Source organism: Condylura cristata, unplaced genomic scaffold (genome assembly GCF_000260355.1).
Source record: "Condylura cristata isolate star-nosed mole 26May11 unplaced genomic scaffold, ConCri1.0 scaffold00002, whole genome shotgun sequence".
Taxonomy (NCBI): domain Eukaryota; kingdom Metazoa; phylum Chordata; class Mammalia; order Eulipotyphla; family Talpidae; genus Condylura; species Condylura cristata.
In genome coordinates, this window is record NW_004567103.1 from 8,063,625 (window position 1) to 8,082,151 (window position 18,527).

At 34.7% G+C, this 18,527-nt stretch overlaps 1 protein-coding gene across 1 annotated transcript in view; it reads left to right on the forward strand.

The window, feature by feature from the left end:
• The window catches only part of CUL3 (cullin 3), a 71,990-nt gene that overhangs the window by 43,776 nt on the left and 9,687 nt on the right, over positions 1–18,527 (forward strand). Inside the window, exons 6-13 of the mRNA XM_004674232.2 lie at positions 3,104–3,249; positions 4,219–4,395; positions 5,050–5,220; positions 5,776–5,883; positions 9,202–9,326; positions 10,081–10,177; positions 11,442–11,576; positions 16,497–16,683. Of these exons, the coding sequence (XP_004674289.1) occupies positions 3,104–3,249; positions 4,219–4,395; positions 5,050–5,220; positions 5,776–5,883; positions 9,202–9,326; positions 10,081–10,177; positions 11,442–11,576; positions 16,497–16,683 (1,146 nt within the window). The remainder of the gene's footprint in view (positions 1–3,103; positions 3,250–4,218; positions 4,396–5,049; positions 5,221–5,775; positions 5,884–9,201; positions 9,327–10,080; positions 10,178–11,441; positions 11,577–16,496; positions 16,684–18,527) is intronic.

Here is an 18,527-nt window from a genome sequence, read left to right on the forward strand (position 1 = left end):
CTGATAATAGTATTGAAAAAAATGAACTTGGTAAAAAAAAAAAATGAACTTGGTGATCTTGCTATTCTCCTGCTTCCTAGATCAAGGAATGACAGTATTTTCGCCAGTCCTTAGTAAATAAATAAGTATTGCCTGTTGATGTCATAACCTGTGGAGATAGTAGAAAACAAAATATAAAATGACTCAAGGAGAGAAGATTTAAGGGAAGAAATTATGAGGGGAAAGGAGGTGGTTTCATGCTTCCTTGCTTTGTGTTATGAAATGTTTATATTTCTATATATGTGATAAATTCTAGACAAGTTGTATGTAAATTTGTTTTTATAAACCAGAAAGGTTACTTTTTTTTTAGATTTATTTATTCATATAGAACTGGGGTACAGGCCAGATATGCGGAGGGTGAGAGGATTCACCAGAGACAGAGTGGGGTACAGAACAGGCAGATCAACGAAGTACACTGCTGAGGGGAGCAGCAGGCGGGTCAGGAGAGGTCTGCCACGCCATGTGGTCACCTCCGGGGCAGGCAGGAATCGAACTCATGTGGAAGTGGCTTTAGCTTCTTAGTGCAGTGCTTTAATCTGCTGCGCCACTAGGGAGGGCCCAGAAAGATTACTTTTTTAAAAATCCTTTGGGTTAAGCCTCTTTAGTGAAAGCAAAATAGTAGTAATAATTTTTCATCTTCTCTAACGTAAGATATTCCTGGATATCCAACATCTAAGCATGAACTTTTTTTTTTGGTGAAGGGCCTCACAGTAAATATCTTAGGTGCTGGGTCATATGATACTGAGAAAGTCATAGATAGTAACACAAATGAATAAATGAATTAGCTTTACTATGTTTCTAATAAACTCTTCTGCACGCCCCCCGCCCCCCCTTAAAAATGCGAAAACCATAGTTTAGGTCAAAACCTGTACAGAATCAGGTAGTAGGTTGTATTTGGCCCTTGGGCTGTAGTTTGACAACCCTGATCTAAATGACTCCTAAACCATGAAAACTTTATGGTTTAAGCATTTTCTTCTGCTTAAACAAAATGAGAATCAATAAATTTTCTGTTTATTATTTTTCTGGGGAGGGGGCCAAGATGATAAATGGGCTTGAGTTTGGGGTGTAGGAAATGTTTTTGATGGAGACAGTTTTGGACATGGCTGAATTAAAGTATCTCTGTAGCCAGCACAAAGCCCTGTGTTACGCCTGACACATGGCAGCTGCTGAATTAGTACATAAAAGAAGAAAGACCATAATAGACATACCATAGCTCTCTGCTTAGTGCTTGATGTTTTAAGTAAATAGCTCTTTTTCTAAGTTAATTTATAAAATCCATGCTTCTGTTTTCCTGTCTGTCCATTAGAAACCTAATTACAAAATGTCTTAATTGTGGAGACTCTGCTCTTTAGCAGTATGCTGAGAATTTTTTAGAGGTCTTTTACCATTATGCAACCAAATGTCTCATAAGTCAGAAAGCATAAAACTTTTCACTGTACATGAAAGAAGAATTGGATGGGTCATTAAATGCACTGGCACTATGAAATGTAATTTTTAAAAAGACCTCATTTTTGTTGTCCTTTTGTGTTTGGAAATGATTTAATTAATCTTCTGTTACATTTTTTGCTGCCCCATACATTATATACAGTGAATTAAATACAAGGGAATGGTATGAATTTATATATATACACAATTAAAACGGTCACAACATGGGAACAAAAATAGACAAGTTGAGAACCAGTTTGGAATTATTTGATAAACCAACTTTATTGTAGTACAGGTCAGTAAATTATTGCTGACAGTTGTTTCTGTTTTTAACAGAGGAAATATGGTTATAATTTATGCCAAATACGAGAAATTGAGGTAAACATTTTCCATGTGTAAATAAATCACTTGGGACAAGTTATTAATAAAATTTTTTTAATAAAATTTGTTTTTAAAAATCACAGAAACGAAGTTTAGAATGCTGTTCTATAAAGCTTGTGTTTTAAAAATTCATGTAACCTTAATTTTAGTCTAAATGGCTCTTAAAAATACAGAGCAGAAAGGCAAATTATAGCCTATCTGCTGAATTTGGCCTACCACCTGTTTCATTAGAGAAAAAATCAAAGGAATATATCATTATTTTTAAAGTTTGAACATCCATAAGTATTTATTGGTACACAGTCATATTCATTTATTTATATATTGCCTATGGTTTTTTCTTGCTACAGTGATAACATTTAGGAGTTGTAGCAAATATAAGTCTAGAATAGTTGCTATGTGGTACATTACAGAAAATACTTTCCCATAACCTGATCTTGAAATGATTTATGTTTGAAAGTTCTTGATTATAAACCTTTTTTCTATTTTTGTAAAGGTCATAATTCCCAGTAATTTCCCAGTAAGTCACTTCAAAGAAAGACATGGAAAGGCATTATTTTAACTCCACATTTTAATCTTGTGAAAAATTGGAATTTAGAATGTTGTGATTCTAAATAGAACCAATACAACAAAATAAACCAATTTTTTAAATACATGGGCTTGGGACATCACCTGGAAAGTATTAGGAAGTAAGAGTATTAAACAATAGGAATTTAAGCTATAAATTTCATACAAACTTCACTTAGCTGTGTAAAGAAGTAAATCCTGGAATATTTATTGTTATGGTTATCGTTTGAATTTTTGAGATAAACACTTTAGAAAACAGCTGTTAAGACTTGGTTTTTAATTTCTTTTTTCCTTGATTACCAATTATACCATAATTACTCTTGATATTTTGTAGTATCAGTGGGTTCTAAGTTAGAATTATATAGGATAAATTCTGTTGAACCCTAGATTTCAACCTTTGTTTTTTTAATCTTTGTTTAGGAAGCTTTTCTTCCAGGTAAACTAAAATTTGCTAAGACATTCTATTGGTGCTTTTAAGACCATCTCATCTGAAAGCTTTACTTCATACATTGCAGTAATAAACATTAACTAGCCTATTTTAGTTTTTCTGTTTTGCTGGGTTTTTTTTAGCAGCTTTCATGTGGTTAGCAAATGGCAGTAATGGAGGAATAAACTTCTGAGTATTACAGATCAGAGATTACCATGTTTTTCTTAATCTTTAATGTAGCCTGTTTATATGTCTTTCTGTTCACAGATCTTGCCTGCATGTACAAGCTATTTAGTCGTGTGCCAAATGGTTTGAAAACAATGTGTGAGTGTATGAGTTCTTATTTGAGAGAACAGGGGAAAGCCCTTGTTTCTGAGGAGGGAGAAGGGAAGAATCCTGTTGACTATATCCAGGTAAGGAAATACAGAAGTTTGATTCTCTTAAGTTTATGATGAAGTAATTTTTTTTTTAATATTTATTTATTTATGCATACAGAACCAGAGTACAGGCCAGAGGTGCAGGGCGGTGAGAGGATTCACCAGAGAGAGAGTGGGGAGCAGAACAGGCAGATGACGAAGTACACTGCTGAGGGGAGCAGCGGGCGGGTCAGGAGAGGTCTGCCGCGCCATGTGGTCAACCCTGCTGCACCATGTGGTCAACCCTGCTGCAGTGGCTTTAGCTTCTTAGTGCTGTGCTTTAACACGCTGAGCCACAAGGGAGGGCCATGATGAAGTAATTTTAACAAGGGAAGGTTACTTGTATTTGTTAAGATTTTATTTTTTTAATTGTCCCAAAGGTAAATTAATGTGTAGTTAATCTAAAATTTTAAGAGTTGTAAAATGTGCTTTTATCTCAGGAAACCATACTCACCTGCTGCTTTTGATTTACTAACCTGTGTGATGAAGATCTTGTTTTAAAAGACCTCAAGAAATCTACTCCTTTGTATGCCTTTGTGTTTCTGTACTTTAATGTGTCAGAACAAAATTACTATTTTGGTTAAGTACTTTCTGTTTCAGAATGTTTTGCTTTTAGGCAATGCTATGAATAAATCATGCCCCAGGTTTTTCATGTTAACATCCTTTTTAGTGTACTTTTCAAAGCTAATGTTGGGCTAACCCATTTGTTCAAGAATAGAGGAGAGAGAAAGTTCTTTGGTTCATTTTCAGAGTGATATACAACTGGAAGATAGAATATTTATCCTAATCACTGACATTTTTAATATAAGCTTATATAGAGACATGAAAATAATATAGAATATGTAGTTTAACACTGAATGTACACTTCATTGACAATAAAGGAGAGGTAACATTGATGGTGATAGTGTATTGTTCATGGAAAAGTTATTGTAATGTACCCTGAATTTCTTTGTTTTCATTTGGAAGGGCTTATTGGATCTGAAGAGTAGGTTTGATCGCTTCCTCCAGGAATCGTTCAATAATGACCGACTCTTTAAACAAACTATTGCGGGTGACTTTGAGTATTTTCTCAACCTCAACTCCAGGTCCCCTGAATACCTCTCATTATTTATTGATGATAAACTGAAAAAGGGAGTCAAAGGGGTAAGTATGAATGCATTCGAAAATATAGTTTATTGGTAGCTACAAAATTGTGTATAAAATGAGGGAATTTTATAGATACAAAATAAAGTATGGCTTTTTGCTGTGCTTAAACATGCTGTGGTCTTTGAAAAGGGATTAAAGGTATTTTCAGTTATCACAGGTACTTTTTCACTATGTAATTGGCAGCAGCCAGAATTTTTAAACAATTCTGTGAGATTGCCTATGCCATAGAGATAGTAAACCAGAAAGCAACTATCTTTACCACAGATTCTTGCTTGCTCTCATCTGGTGTTGTATCAAAGTACTTGATACTAAGAATTTGAAGATATATGCAAAGAGCTTAAGATCTTTTTGTGATTAAAATTTTATTTTATCTGTTCTAAGTCATTCTTTAATCCAGCCATGTGACTTTATGACTCCCATTTCATGGTAGCCTCCTAAGGATTGGAACTATACTGTAGCCCCAATTGATGCTGGGGTTTCTTGATGGTGTTACTTGATGAAATTGGAGATGTTTTCTCTGGCCAGATCCCTTCTGACATGGCTCTGCCAAATGGTTGTTTTGAGACAGTGCTTAAACTACAGGTGAATTATGGTGCTACTTTATAACTAACAGTTTATATTTGTTAAATAGTCTTTCAATTAATTTTTCAGCTAACAGAACAAGAAGTAGAAACAATATTGGATAAGGCAATGGTCCTTTTTAGGTTTATGCAAGAAAAAGACGTATTTGAACGTTATTATAAACAACACTTGGCAAGGAGACTTCTCACAAATAAAAGTGTTTCTGATGACTCTGAAAAAAATATGATATCTAAGTTAAAGGTAAGGTGTGTGCAGGATGGAATAGAGTGCATCAAGTGATAACACAGGGTTGAACATCAGTCGCATGTAATTGGAAATTATTTAATTGATTTCTATAAGTTAAAACTACTCAATAGATTTTGTTTTGAGCAGTCTATATATATAATTTTTCAAGTTCTGAGACATTGGTGTTTGCTGAACTTCTCTTGCATGGCAGGGATTCTGGGTAGAGGGGAGATAAGTAAAAGGGGAGTGATAATGGGGAATTGCCCTGTAATTCTGTTCACAGAGTATGATTATTTAAAAAAAAAAAAGTGCTTGTAAGAAATACATAATTCTGAGCTGTACCTTCAATGAAGTATATTGGAATTTTTGAAACCATCTGAAAACCTTTATTTAAAAAGTAAATCATTGGGTTATTCTTAAACACACTAACAGTCTGATGACTATGGGTATAGAGCAACTACTGGAAAAATACAGGAAGGATGGCAGTAGTGTGGAAGAGTTTGCTTCTTTGTACATTTCTCATAGAAAATCCTCCATTTACTTGTTTATGTTTATGTTTTTCTTCCACAGACTGAATGTGGGTGTCAGTTCACATCAAAACTGGAAGGAATGTTTAGGGATATGAGCATCTCAAACACAACTATGGATGAATTCAGGCAACATCTACAAGCAACTGGAGTAAGATTCTGCATTAGTTTCTACTTAGAGTCTTTTATGATGGGCATTTCTCTTTATCTCACCAGTGAACTGTTGTCTTCATTAAATGGCATTGGCAATAACATTGGGAAAGAATACTGGCCTTAGGCAAACTTGATGAATCTTCATTCTCATCTTTTTACTTTGCCCACAGATTATGCTATCTTAGAACAACTATCTGGTCATCCCGTACCTCAGTATTCTCCTCCTGTAAATGGGCTTGACATTCTTGGGGTAGGTAGGAAATGAACTGAATATAAAACCCTGACACTTAATGTGTTATGAAAAGCTTTTTTTGTATTCTGACTCCCAGAAGTGGGAGCTACAACTTGTAGGACCTTGGAGATCAGTGGGTTTTGGTAAGGATTTAATGGAGCTCATAAATATCTTCTCTTTTTTTTGGGGGGGGGGCTGTTTTTCAGCTGTGCTTAAGCTTCAAGCTTGGAAAATTTTTTTTGTTTGTTTTTGTTTTATTTCTCAAGTGACCATATAACTGACCACTTTATAGTTCAGACATGTCACAACCATTTTTCAGGACTTTCCCTTTGATATTCGGTCTCCTAGCTCATCATAAACAAGATATGTGAAAGGAGTAAACATTTAAATATATTTAGGAATTCCGATTCAGAGGAACTTATGTTCTCTCCCTGTCGTAAGTAGCAATATGGTTTGCCTTATAATGGTTATTCTGGAGAAAGCTGAGAGCAGGGAAAATGTTTGTGATTAAATAGAAGTTCTGATGGTAGGATCTTAAAAAAATGTGATTATTCTAGATAGGTTCCCCCCTCCCTTTTAGGTTGTTAAGGGATTTGTACTTGTACTGTTTTTTAAGTCTGTATTAGTTAAAGGTATTTTGATAAGAAAATTACCATCTTCATTCTTTACTGCTCATGTGCACTTGTTTCATTAAAATGGACTGGAAGACAGCGATGATTATTCAACATGATGATTTCATTAGAATATGTTCATCTTTTTACACATTCGATTGTAACAAACTTTTCAATGTTTCATCTTGATGCTTACTCAGGTATCTTCTGCCATCTATGGTAGAATGTTTGATAATTTTTTGAAACTACAGCAAGTAGTTGTGTGTGTGTGTGTGTCTGTCTGTCTGTCTGTCTGTCTGTCTGTCTTCTCATCCACCTGTGTTTTCCACTTAACTGTAAGGCTGTTGTTGACATTTTTAGTATTTGTTTATGCTAAGGATCTTAAGCTCTGTCTCCTAAGCCTTATTCTACATTAAAAGATTTAGCAAGAAGTGACAGGGTAATCAAAACAAATCTTGAACTTTCTGAAATCTTTGAAAGTTTTTAAAATACCACCAGTCCTTAAGTAGACAATTCTCTTAATTGAAATTTCTTGATGTGTTGAAATACATTGAGATTTGTATTTCCACCTACTTTTAGAAATCATGAAATGAGTGCTTTCTTCATATTATGACAACACTTGTTCCATATTTTATCTAGACAGATCTTACTATACTGAAAAATACATAAATTTTGTCCTTTTTTTTCACTGTTTATTTTTTATTTATTTATTTGTGCATACAGAACTGGGGTACAGGCCAGAGGCTCAGGGGCGGTGAGAGGCTTCGCCAGAGACAGAGTGGGGAGCAGAACAGGCAGATCTACGAAGTACACTACTGAGGGAAGCAGTAGCAGGTCAGGAGAGGTCTGCCGCGCCATGTGGTCACCTCCGGGGCAGGCGGGGATCAAACTCATGCGGAAGTGGCTTCAGATTGTCAGTGCTGTGCTTTAACCCGCTGCGCCACCAGGGAGGGCCTTCACTGTTTATTTTTAAAAATGGGATGGGCCAAGAAACCATCTTGATACCATTTTTTAAATCAGCAAATCATATAATGTCCTCTCAAACTTTCTTAGTGACACCACCTCTTAGGGACTTGGTTCTGTTACGTGCTCTCTCTAAATATAGCTCAGTGACTTCACAGTACTGCCAAGAGCATGGAAAGAGAAGAAAGCGAAACCAGTAGAATAATGTCTCTTTAAGTTGCTCTTTTTTTCCCCCATTGAATAAATACTGCCATTAAATGCTTCCTTTGCAAGAGAATAGAGCAAATCTCTTCCATCTGCAGCTTCTATTCTCTGAGTGATAAACATTCAGCACATTAGGTGATGCTTAGAAGATGCAGAGAAAAGTAGTAAGGATGGGTCATCAGGGAAGGCCTCCTTTTTAAAATGTAACATCTGTGAGGAATGATCTTAAAATTAAAGAGCACTGAGTTGTGTTTCTGGCATTGTCTCTCTCTCACACACGCACACACCATCCTCTTCAAATGGTGTCAAACCCTCTGTTCATCATCTAGGAAAGTGTGCTATAATCATCTCTCCTATGCATTGTCTAGGACTTACTGTGCGAGCTTCTTTAAAGTTTTGTATCTGAACGGAATGTTTCCTAATATTTACAGTCTCAGTCTTTTATTTTTAAAATATCTATTCATATACGTATATATATTTTTTACATCATTGTTCATTCTTGTGCAATGTTTGATTCCTCCTCTCAGGTCTAGTCCCTTTAAAATTCCCACCACAAGTTCACCTGTGGACCATCACTACCATCCCTATGCACTTATCGTTCCTCCCTTTTTAAAATCTGTATCACTAAGACATCCTGGCTAGATAAAAATGGAATTATGGCTTCCATCAAACTGTGAACTTAACAGTAGTAAAGATATTTCACTTTTCAGGATTCTTGTTCATTCTTTTTTAAAGTATTTTCTTAAAAATTTAATTTGTTTAAAAAGAGAAAATTACCTAATTACGGCGGTGATGCTAGCATGCATTTTCTGTAGGTAGTCATTCATTGTGCAAATATTGCTGAAGCGCCTGCACATGTAGACAAGGAGTTAGAACATGAACTCCAATGTGAAAACAGTTATCAATGTTGATCACTGTAGTTGAAATGTGTGAATGGGTTATTAGAAATCGGTTGGTTGTGTGAATTCTGAGATGGTAGAAACTACCCTAAAGTTGTTGTCTAGTGATATATATAGTCCTTGACATTTTATCTAAAAAGGCTTACCAAAATGATGAACTTACCAGAGACTTAATGAAAATGTGGCTTACAAACTAAGACCCTTTGGTCAGTATCTTAAAATCAACCTAAGTTACAATATAAATATTTGCCACAGTAAACAATTGGGAAATAAAGTATTGGTCTAACCTTTGAAGTGGTATGTTAGGTATTGAACCATGAACTAATTAATTTCATAACTACTACAGCATGTAGCTGGAATGGATAACAAGTTAATTTGTGAAAAACCTTGCTTTCTTTTCTCTACAGGTCTCTTTAGGTGGTGTTGATCTTACAGTTCGGGTGCTCACGACAGGATATTGGCCCACTCAGTCAGCCACACCAAAGTGCAACATCCCACCAGCACCAAGACATGCTTTTGAGATATTTAGAAGGTACAACCTATATCAAGCTTTGTATTTCTAAGTCCAAGGATTGTCCATAGTTACACATTTGAATATTAGTGCTATCTGGAATGAGAATGAATGTATTCCATTTTGAACTTAAGTTCAAAAAGAGAAATATATATTTCAGTGTATAAAAATTAGTTGTATTAATCCTTCTGAGAGTAATATTTTATTAATGTCCTTCTGATTTACTTAGTGCATACTAAATATGTTTTATATTGTTATGTCTGCCACTGGCTGTTGGGGGTAGAATTGATTGTAGTGTTACTGGACTGAGGGGCTTGTGAAGAGAAGTGACTGCTCAGCAGCAGGGGCAAACTAATAAGCCAGTTACAGGGTGTCTATCATTTACTACCCAGCCAAGCTCGTTAGGCTTCTCTTGCTCCCCATTCTCTCTCTCATCCCTCTCCCTCTTCTCTTCTTTCTCTCTCCCTCTCCCTCTGCTGCCTCTCCTCTTTCTTTCCTTCTCTCTCTCCCCTTCCCTCCCTCTCTCTCCCCCTCCTTCTTCTCTCCCTCCCCCCACCCCTCTTTCCCACCCCCTTCTTCCACCCTCTCTGGCCTCCCTTTTTTTCTTCTCTGTTTAAAGAAAAAAGGAATTGAATTTGATTCTTAAGATTTCATTTAACTTTTTAAAGTCTCCCTCACATGTATGTTTCTGAAGGGTTGTTTTCCTGCAGTTTATAATTTCAACTTTGTAAATTGTATGATTCCCTAAAACATGGTTTGGTTTGGTTTGCTGAAGGTTTTACTTAGCCAAACACAGTGGTCGCCAGCTCACACTCCAGCATCATATGGGTTCTGCAGATCTCAATGCTACCTTTTATGGACCAGTTAAAAAGGTAAATAATGATAGTCTGAACATATTTACATTTAAGGAACTTAAAATTACAGTCTATATGTCTGATTTGTGATTTTTGTTAACCTGGGTAAATTTTCTGATTTCCCTGTTACAAATATTTTAAAGTTGGAAACTTTGGCTTTAGTTTATTTACATTTATTTCCTCAGCTTCATTTGACAATAGAAAACTATCAGTAGCCTCCTTAAGGAGTAAATAGTAACTACATATTTTATTTTAAGGTTAGATTTGAGATAGTATTCATAAAATAATAGTATAAGTTGATTTGAGAATATAACAAAGCTGTAAAAATTTCCTTTTCAAAACTCTTTTGGGTTTCCTATATTCCTTATTTTCAATAAATCAAAGTCTGGAAAATTAACATGAGATTTGTGAAATATAATTTGCTTGGCCACATTTAAAGTCCGGGCCATATGCTTTAAAAGAAAAATGATTTAAAAAATTCTAGAAAAACATTAAAAGAGAAAGACTTAATTTGTCCTCCAGGCAACAAGGTAAGTTTTCTCCATAAAACTATTAGAATCTTCATAGCTTTTTTTATGTCACTGTTAACACCTAACTTAAAAAACCTGTCCTGATTTTCCTGTTCTTCTAAAATGGGAATTGTTCCTTACAGTTCATTTAGTTGAACTGTTTAACGCTGTTACAAATTTCAGTGTAAGAGGAAAGGTCAAGAGCTCAGCTTTTAATTTTTGCTTTAAAGGGGAGGATTTTTTCTGATTAAAGTTTTATCTTGTTAAGCTTTATTAAAACATAAAAATCAAAAGTCAATTTTAAAAGCAATTCATATGTTAATTATTGAAGCTTTAATTCTGTTTTGTGTTCCTTAACTCCTAGAACAGGAGGAACAGGCTTTCAGAACAGCAGCCATTCTCCCTACCCCTCCATTCTGTCAAATCACACAGAAGAAACTTAACCCTACCTCTTTTGGTAGTGGTGTAATGGCAGTGAAATTTCATAATTCTATATTATTTCACGTTGTACTATTAAAGCAATTTTCGAATTGGTGATTGTATGTTCACAATAGAAAATAGTAAAGCCCTAAATATTGTGTGTACACATCCATATTCGTACATGTATGGATACATACACATTGTTTGAATGGCATTCCTTTTATATAGGAATAATTTATACAGGCTTGTTAAAGGGGGGGACATTATAGGATTTAATTTTTTTTGTTTTTGAACATAGTTCAAGTTACAGGAAATAATTATGTCTTATTTTCTATTTTTAAAAAATGAAACAGGAAGATGGATCTGAAGTTGGTGTTGGAGGAGCACAAGTAACTGGCTCTAATACACGGAAGCACATATTACAAGTGTCCACTTTCCAGATGACCATATTAATGCTCTTCAATAATAGAGAAAAATACACATTTGAGGTATGGGCTGCAATTACATAAATTTTAATCCGTTTTTATTGTTTATAATTTTCACCTGCTGCTTGCATCTTTTTTGAGTTTCAGAATTATTGTGGTATTCAGTGAATTTGAGTGATCTTTGAAGTACCATTTGAAAAAAACTGTAAAATTGAAATCATGTGAACATCATGTATTTAGTGGGTCATGTCATAGGCTTTGTAAGAATCAGCTGTATTAAAGTAAAGGTACTATATAATAAAACACACTCATCTAAGTACACAAAATGAAGAGCTTTAATAGATATGTAGATCTGTTCAACTACTGTCCAGATAGATTACTGCCCCTCCCCCAGTTTTTTATACTCTTTTGTACTCAGTTCTGTCTATCCCCGAACCCAAGTAGCCAGTGATCTGCTTTATGTCACTGTAGACTAGTTTTGCCTTTTTAACATTTCATACAATGGAATCATATGTATTGCTGCTTTCGCATAATAGAATATATTTGAAATTCAGCCATATTGTTATGTGTATAATTTCAGTAGTTTGGTTTCTTTTTTATTGCTCAGTAATAATCCATCATATGGATGTGTGAACTTCTTTATTCACCTGTTTGTGTTAAGTTATGATCAGATTTAGGCTATTTGGAATAGAGCTATAAAAGTTTACCATTTGAAGACATTGCCAGACTATCCATATGGTGCTATTGAGCCATTTCACATTCTGCCAGCAGAGTAGAATGTTACTCCGGAATTTGATAGTACTGGTCTTTTTTTTCCCCCTAATCATACAGGAACAGAGGTGCGGGGAGTGAGAGGGTTCACCAGAGGAAGAGTGGGGACCAGAGCAAGCAGATGTGCTAAAACACACTGTCGAGGGGAGCAGTGGGTGGGTCAGGAGGGGTCTGCTGCACTGTGTGGGTCACCATTGTGTTGCGGGCATCATCACAGAGCTATGCTTTCACCCGTTGTGCCACCAGGGAGGGCCCCTACTGGTCCTTTTCCTTTAGCCTTCTAGCTGGGATGTGATTACATACCATTACGGATTTAATTTGCTTTTTCTTGACGACTGGTGATGTTAAACATCTTTTATGTGTTCATGTGCCACTTACATATCTTGTTGGGGAGGTGTCTGTCATATCTTTATTGGGATTTTAAAGGCTCCTTATACATTCTGGATATAAGCTCTTTGTCAGACCTGTGTGCTGTGAATATTTTTTCACAAGCTGTTCCTTGTCTTTGTTGTTGTTTTATAGAACAGAATTTTTAAATACTGACAGCAGTTCAGCAACCACTTTTTTCCTTTCATAGTTTATGACTTTAAAATGTCTTGCTTAAAAAACTGTTGGCTACCCTGAGTTTACAAAGATTTTCTTCTGTTGTAAGTGATTTATAGCTTTAACTAGGTTATGACTAGTTTCAAGTTAATTTTGTTGTATGAATCAAGTTAGGGGTTAAGAATTACTTTACACACAAAAATTGTTCTTTTCCTGCATCATGTCTAAACTATTTCTTTTCCTTTGAATTATCTTAGTGCCTTTATTAAAGTCAGTTGAATATAAACTTGAAATGTTTTGGTCTATTTCTGCACTGTTTGATCTATTCCATTTATTTCCATATCATTGTGCTAATTTTACTTTTTCTTGAGTGTCAAATTCCTTATTGCACCCATTTTCCCCCCTTTGAATAGCTAATTGTTATAAAGTGCTTTGACTTTGTATTACTTTCTTCCCTTACCATTAAGCCATGACCTGTTTAAATTCATTTAGTCTTTTCCAGTACCTTTAAAAAGGGTATGTTGGAGGTTAAATGAGAATAATGTGATATTCACTAAGTTTAAATTTAAGGTAAACAATATTTTTAAAAGCTGCAAAATTACTGCTATATTTATACTTAATTGAAAACCAATTTTCAGATATAAGTAAACATAGTAATAAATACCTGTTGTGTTTGAAATTAAAAGCAAGATTAAATTCTTTATCTTAATACCCATCCTCCACACTACCATTTATGTGAGGTATATGATTAAGAAATAACTGCCTTTTTTTTTTTAAGATATATTTATTTATGCACATAAGAACTGGGAAAACCATGCCAGTGGTGCAGGGCAGTGAGAGGATTCACCAGAGACAGAGTAGGGAGCAGAACAGGCAGATTGAGTGAAGTACACTGCTGAGGGGAACAGCAGGGAGGCCAGGAGAGGTCTGTTGCACCATGTGGGTCACCTCCGGGGCAGGGATCAAACTCATGCTGACATGGCTTTAGCTTCTTTGTGCTGTGTTTTAACCACTGCACCATCAGGGAGAGCGTGTTTGGCTTTTGTTTGTTTGTTTGTTTGTTTGTTTGTTTGTTTTAAATCACCTATAAATTCACTGAAAACCCCAACAGCTTCTACAAAAGATTTGTGTTCTATGAAACTTGGCAAGTTAATGCCAGAATTCATCTGGACAACAGAAATGCCCAATAATAGGCAACAGGTTTTTCAGAGGAACAGGCTTGGAGTGGAGACGTCCACTCTTAAGGGTAAGGAATTTGTCGTAGTATCAAAATAGGCCTTAAAGTCAAAATTAATTTTTAGCAAATGCAGACAGATAGTTCCTTTCAACAAATTACAGGGTTCAGAAACAGAAATACAGAGATATGTTTGGGTGATGAATTTGCTATTTCTCACTGAACTGGGTTAATTGCTGCTTTTGTGGGAATGGGAAGAGAGTAGTATGGGACTTTAGTTATGTATTTGAAATCAAATACAAAGTTTAATTCTAGATCCCTAGAGGCACAAGTCTATAACAATAATAGAAGAAAATATAAACTATTTTGATAAACTTGACATGAGAAAGACCTTTTTTTGAGCCTATTACATAAACAGGGAAAACTGACAGATTGAACTACCTAAAAAGTAACAAAATAGGCCCTCCCTGGTGGCTCAGCGGGTTAAAGCACAGCACTGAGAATCTAAAGCCGCTTCCGCATGAGTTCGATCCCTGCCTGCCGTGGAGGTGACCACATGGCGTGGCAGACCTCTCCTGACCCGCCCGCTGCTCCCCTCAGCAGTGTACTTCGTCCATCTGCCTGTTCTCCCCACTCTGTCCCTGGTGAAGCCTCTCGCCGCCCCTGAGCCTCTGGCCTGTACCCCAGTTCTGTATGAACAAATAAATCTTTAAAAAAGAAAAAAGTAATAAAATATCTGTGATAAAATACAAGCTAAAGGTAAAGAGACTAGGAGAAGTTGTAATGTTAAAAAAAAATTGGCGTATGAGTGGACAAAGCATGGAATAGTTAATATAACCCTGAAATATAAAAGATTTTTAAATTTTTGTTCTCCTAGTGGCCATGGAAATAGTAAAATAATGGGATACATTTTAACCCAACAGATGAGTAAAAGAAACAGAAAATTATGTCGGGGAAACTATTCCCTAAGAACTTTCCTACTGTGAAGTTAGTGTTTAAACAAACTGAAAACACTGTGTGAGGGCTTTATCCATATTAAACAGCCTTACAACTTGAGGACACAGATACATATCAAGAAGTCTTCAGAAAGCCTGCCGTTTTACTCAAATACAGAAACGCATAATCTGACACAGAATTTGATAATCACTCAAGTGATGATTGAATGTGAAATTTCCTGTAACTTTAATCTCTTGATGCTAATAATGGAACGTCTCCAAGAAATTAATAGAGGAATTCATTTCATATAATCCCGTTTATCTTTAGCACTAGTGCTAGTATATAGAAGAACATGTACATGTATACACTGTATATACGTACTTTCATAGCCCTGGGTGTGTGGATATATAGGAAAAGGCATAGAGGGCTACCTAAAGGATTGTAATAATTACCTCTGTGATTGCAGAATACCACCTAAGAATGCATTTGTAGTTCTTAAACTATTAACACTGGAATATGTAAATAGGTGACTTCAGTCAACATTATATTAACTAACAGTACCTATTTAATTTGCAGGTGTTACCATTTTAATATTTGAAGTGGTTAAAATAGGTAGACAAGAACTAGGGGTCATATGTAGCAGAGGACAGTGTGCATTATTACTAAAATTTGCATTTCTCTCAATCCTCACTTCCCTGCCAGGATTCCACTTCCTTCTGAAGTGCTGCTCAGAGCCTCTTAATAAAAAGGACACCATTGTCTTGCCCGCTTTTCCCAAGTTGCTTTTGAGAAACAGCTTATGAATTGAATAATCACAGTAATGTGATCCAGTGTGAAGACATATCAGTCATCCTCAGTGATATGTAGGAACTAAACTATAAGTGGACAGTTGTCTGGCTGTCCTACTGAGATAAGAAAATAGTGAGTTAATAAACATTTCAGGTTTTTCTTGACTTTTTTTTTTTAAGTATTTTTATTCAAACAGTAATATGTAACCAACATTATCACTGCACTTCCAGACATATTTCTTACTGGTTTTCATGTTTAGTGTTAATGACCAGATAGTCTTTTGCATACAGTTTATAACAAGCTGTTTATGGACAACTTGGATTGTAAGTTTTGATTGTGTGATAGGCGGCCTGAACTCAGGCTTTCATTGCTTTCTGTGGAAGTTGCTAAACACAGATGAACAGTGTTGATAAACTTGGAGGGAAGATAGACTACTGCCAAATTGGCAGTCATACATTTTAGTTTTACCAAGTCCCTAATAACCTTGCCCTAATAAATGCAGGTTCCTAATAATCAAACCCTAAATATGCTAGTTTATTTTTAAACTAGCTATTTATTATATACATGAAACAAGTACCATCTTTTCAGTATATTGTCATTTGAATAGTATTTTTCTCCTTTTTCAAATAACTGAAATATTAGTGAAGTATAATAATCAGATTTTTTTGTTTTAAAAATACTTCAATAGAATTCTATTACTTGGTCATTTTTGTTTACTGATTAATCTAATTTTTCAAAAATCTAATTATGTCAGTATGATGAAATTGCAGGAAATTCAGCAAGAGACAGATATCCCTGAAAGAGAACTTGTTCGAGCCCTGCAGTCCCTCGCCTGTGGTAAACCAACACAGCGGGTTCTCACCAAAGAACCCAAGTCAAAGGAAATAGAAAATGGTCACATATTTACAGTTAATGATCAGTTCACATCAAAACTACACAGAGTCAAGATTCAAACAGGTATATGGAATTATATTTTTCCCCTCTTAAAAATACTGTTTTTTATTCTGATAGCCTTTTATGTTGGGTTTCTGTCATTAAAAATGAAAGCTTTTGTTGTTGTTGTTGTTCAGAATTAAAGCAGCTGGGGTTTGTTGTTGTTGTTTTTATATATGTTCCTGTCAAAATGCACTTGAATCCAAGTAAAGCAGGTAATTCACACTGTGAAAAGTATTTCCGTATGGTTTCTGACAACTACAGTTTTATGAACATACTGATAGTTGTAGAATAAATGTTTGTAACATTGAATTAACTAATAGACATCTATTTTTTAAAACTGGTTTAAAAGATTCTTAGAATTGGGAAATTCAAAGTTTGATCTTCAGATTCAGCTATTTAGAAATGTTTTAAAGTTTAAATTTTAAAAGTTAGAGATTTGTAACTTAAAAACATAGGACCCTTACTGTGAATAGATTTTAGTGTGACTATTTTTATGTTCTGAATGGGCAATCTGCTATTGTATTTTTGGCATAATGTTAGGTACTTGATTTCTGTTTAAGGGGGGGAAAGGCACTCTATCTTTGTTGATGTTTGGACCACAAATGTAATGTGTCCCATGATTTCAAGACTAATATTTGATAGTTTGTCCATTGCAGCCAATATAAGTGTAATAAAATAGTATTTTAGATGATAAAGGTTTTAATAATTATAATTTCCTGATTTTTAAAAAACTTGTATTGGTATGTATATATTCTTTTCAAATTTATGTAAATATTAAGTATGCACTTAATTGCTGATATACATTGATTCAGGAACTTCTTAAACACAACTTTGTTTTTGTTTTTTGTTTTTTTGTTTTTTGTTTTTTTCTTTGCCCTGTTTGGATATGAGTGTTTTACATAGCAATGTGGTATTTCAATTAAAGTTATCACTACTTTATCCTATAGTTGTAAACCCTATCATTGTATCTGTGTTTGGAACACAGATCTTTGTTGAAATAAAACAGAACTGTGCTGAGTCACAGAGTAATAATAGATCTTTTCTTCCCTAATGCAAGACATATAATTTCTTAGTTTTGTGACTTTATACAGGTTTTACATTTCAAGGCATGCTTGAATCCTAAGTTTAGAAGAAAATATATATCTGAATTACCTATCCATATTTACCCTAAATAAATAGCTGTCTTTATTTGTAATTCCAGATTCACATATACCCACTAGTCCTATTACTAGGTATTGCTGTTAATGTTTTCTCTTCATAAATTTTTAATATTTTGTTAAATGGGTGTAAATCTGATAGAAATATAGGAAAATAGTTGATGTAGGTACACATAGAGAAAGATTTTAGATCTCTCAAGTTCTTTTTATCTATAAAAGTCTGTGTTTACATTTTGGAATGTTTCTTAAATTATCTTGGCTCTTGTTGATATTTTATGTATCTTAAAATTTTTTTCTCTGGTGATAAATATTATGGCCACCTATTTCCTTAATTGGCAATGTACATGTTTGCCTTTTAGAGAATGTGTTCAGGCCCTTAACCAAATAGTTAATTGAGTCTAGATTTGGAATAACATGTATGCTGAGATACATATATCATCAGAATCATAAAGCTTTTCTTCAGAAAAGTATAGCGATAAATGGTGAAAACACGGGTAGTAGTATTTGAGCATTTTTAAAATGAATGAAATGTTAAAAATGAGGGCTTGAAGATGCCACTGGATTCTAAAGGAGCTAGTTAAGGGAGGAAACTGTCTTGATGATAATCTGCTGCTGATTCTTTACCATAGGTCAAGTGTTCTGTTGCTTTGGATTCTACAGGGAGAAAAGTTTTTTGTTTTTTTTAAGATTTACTTTTTTCCAATTTTC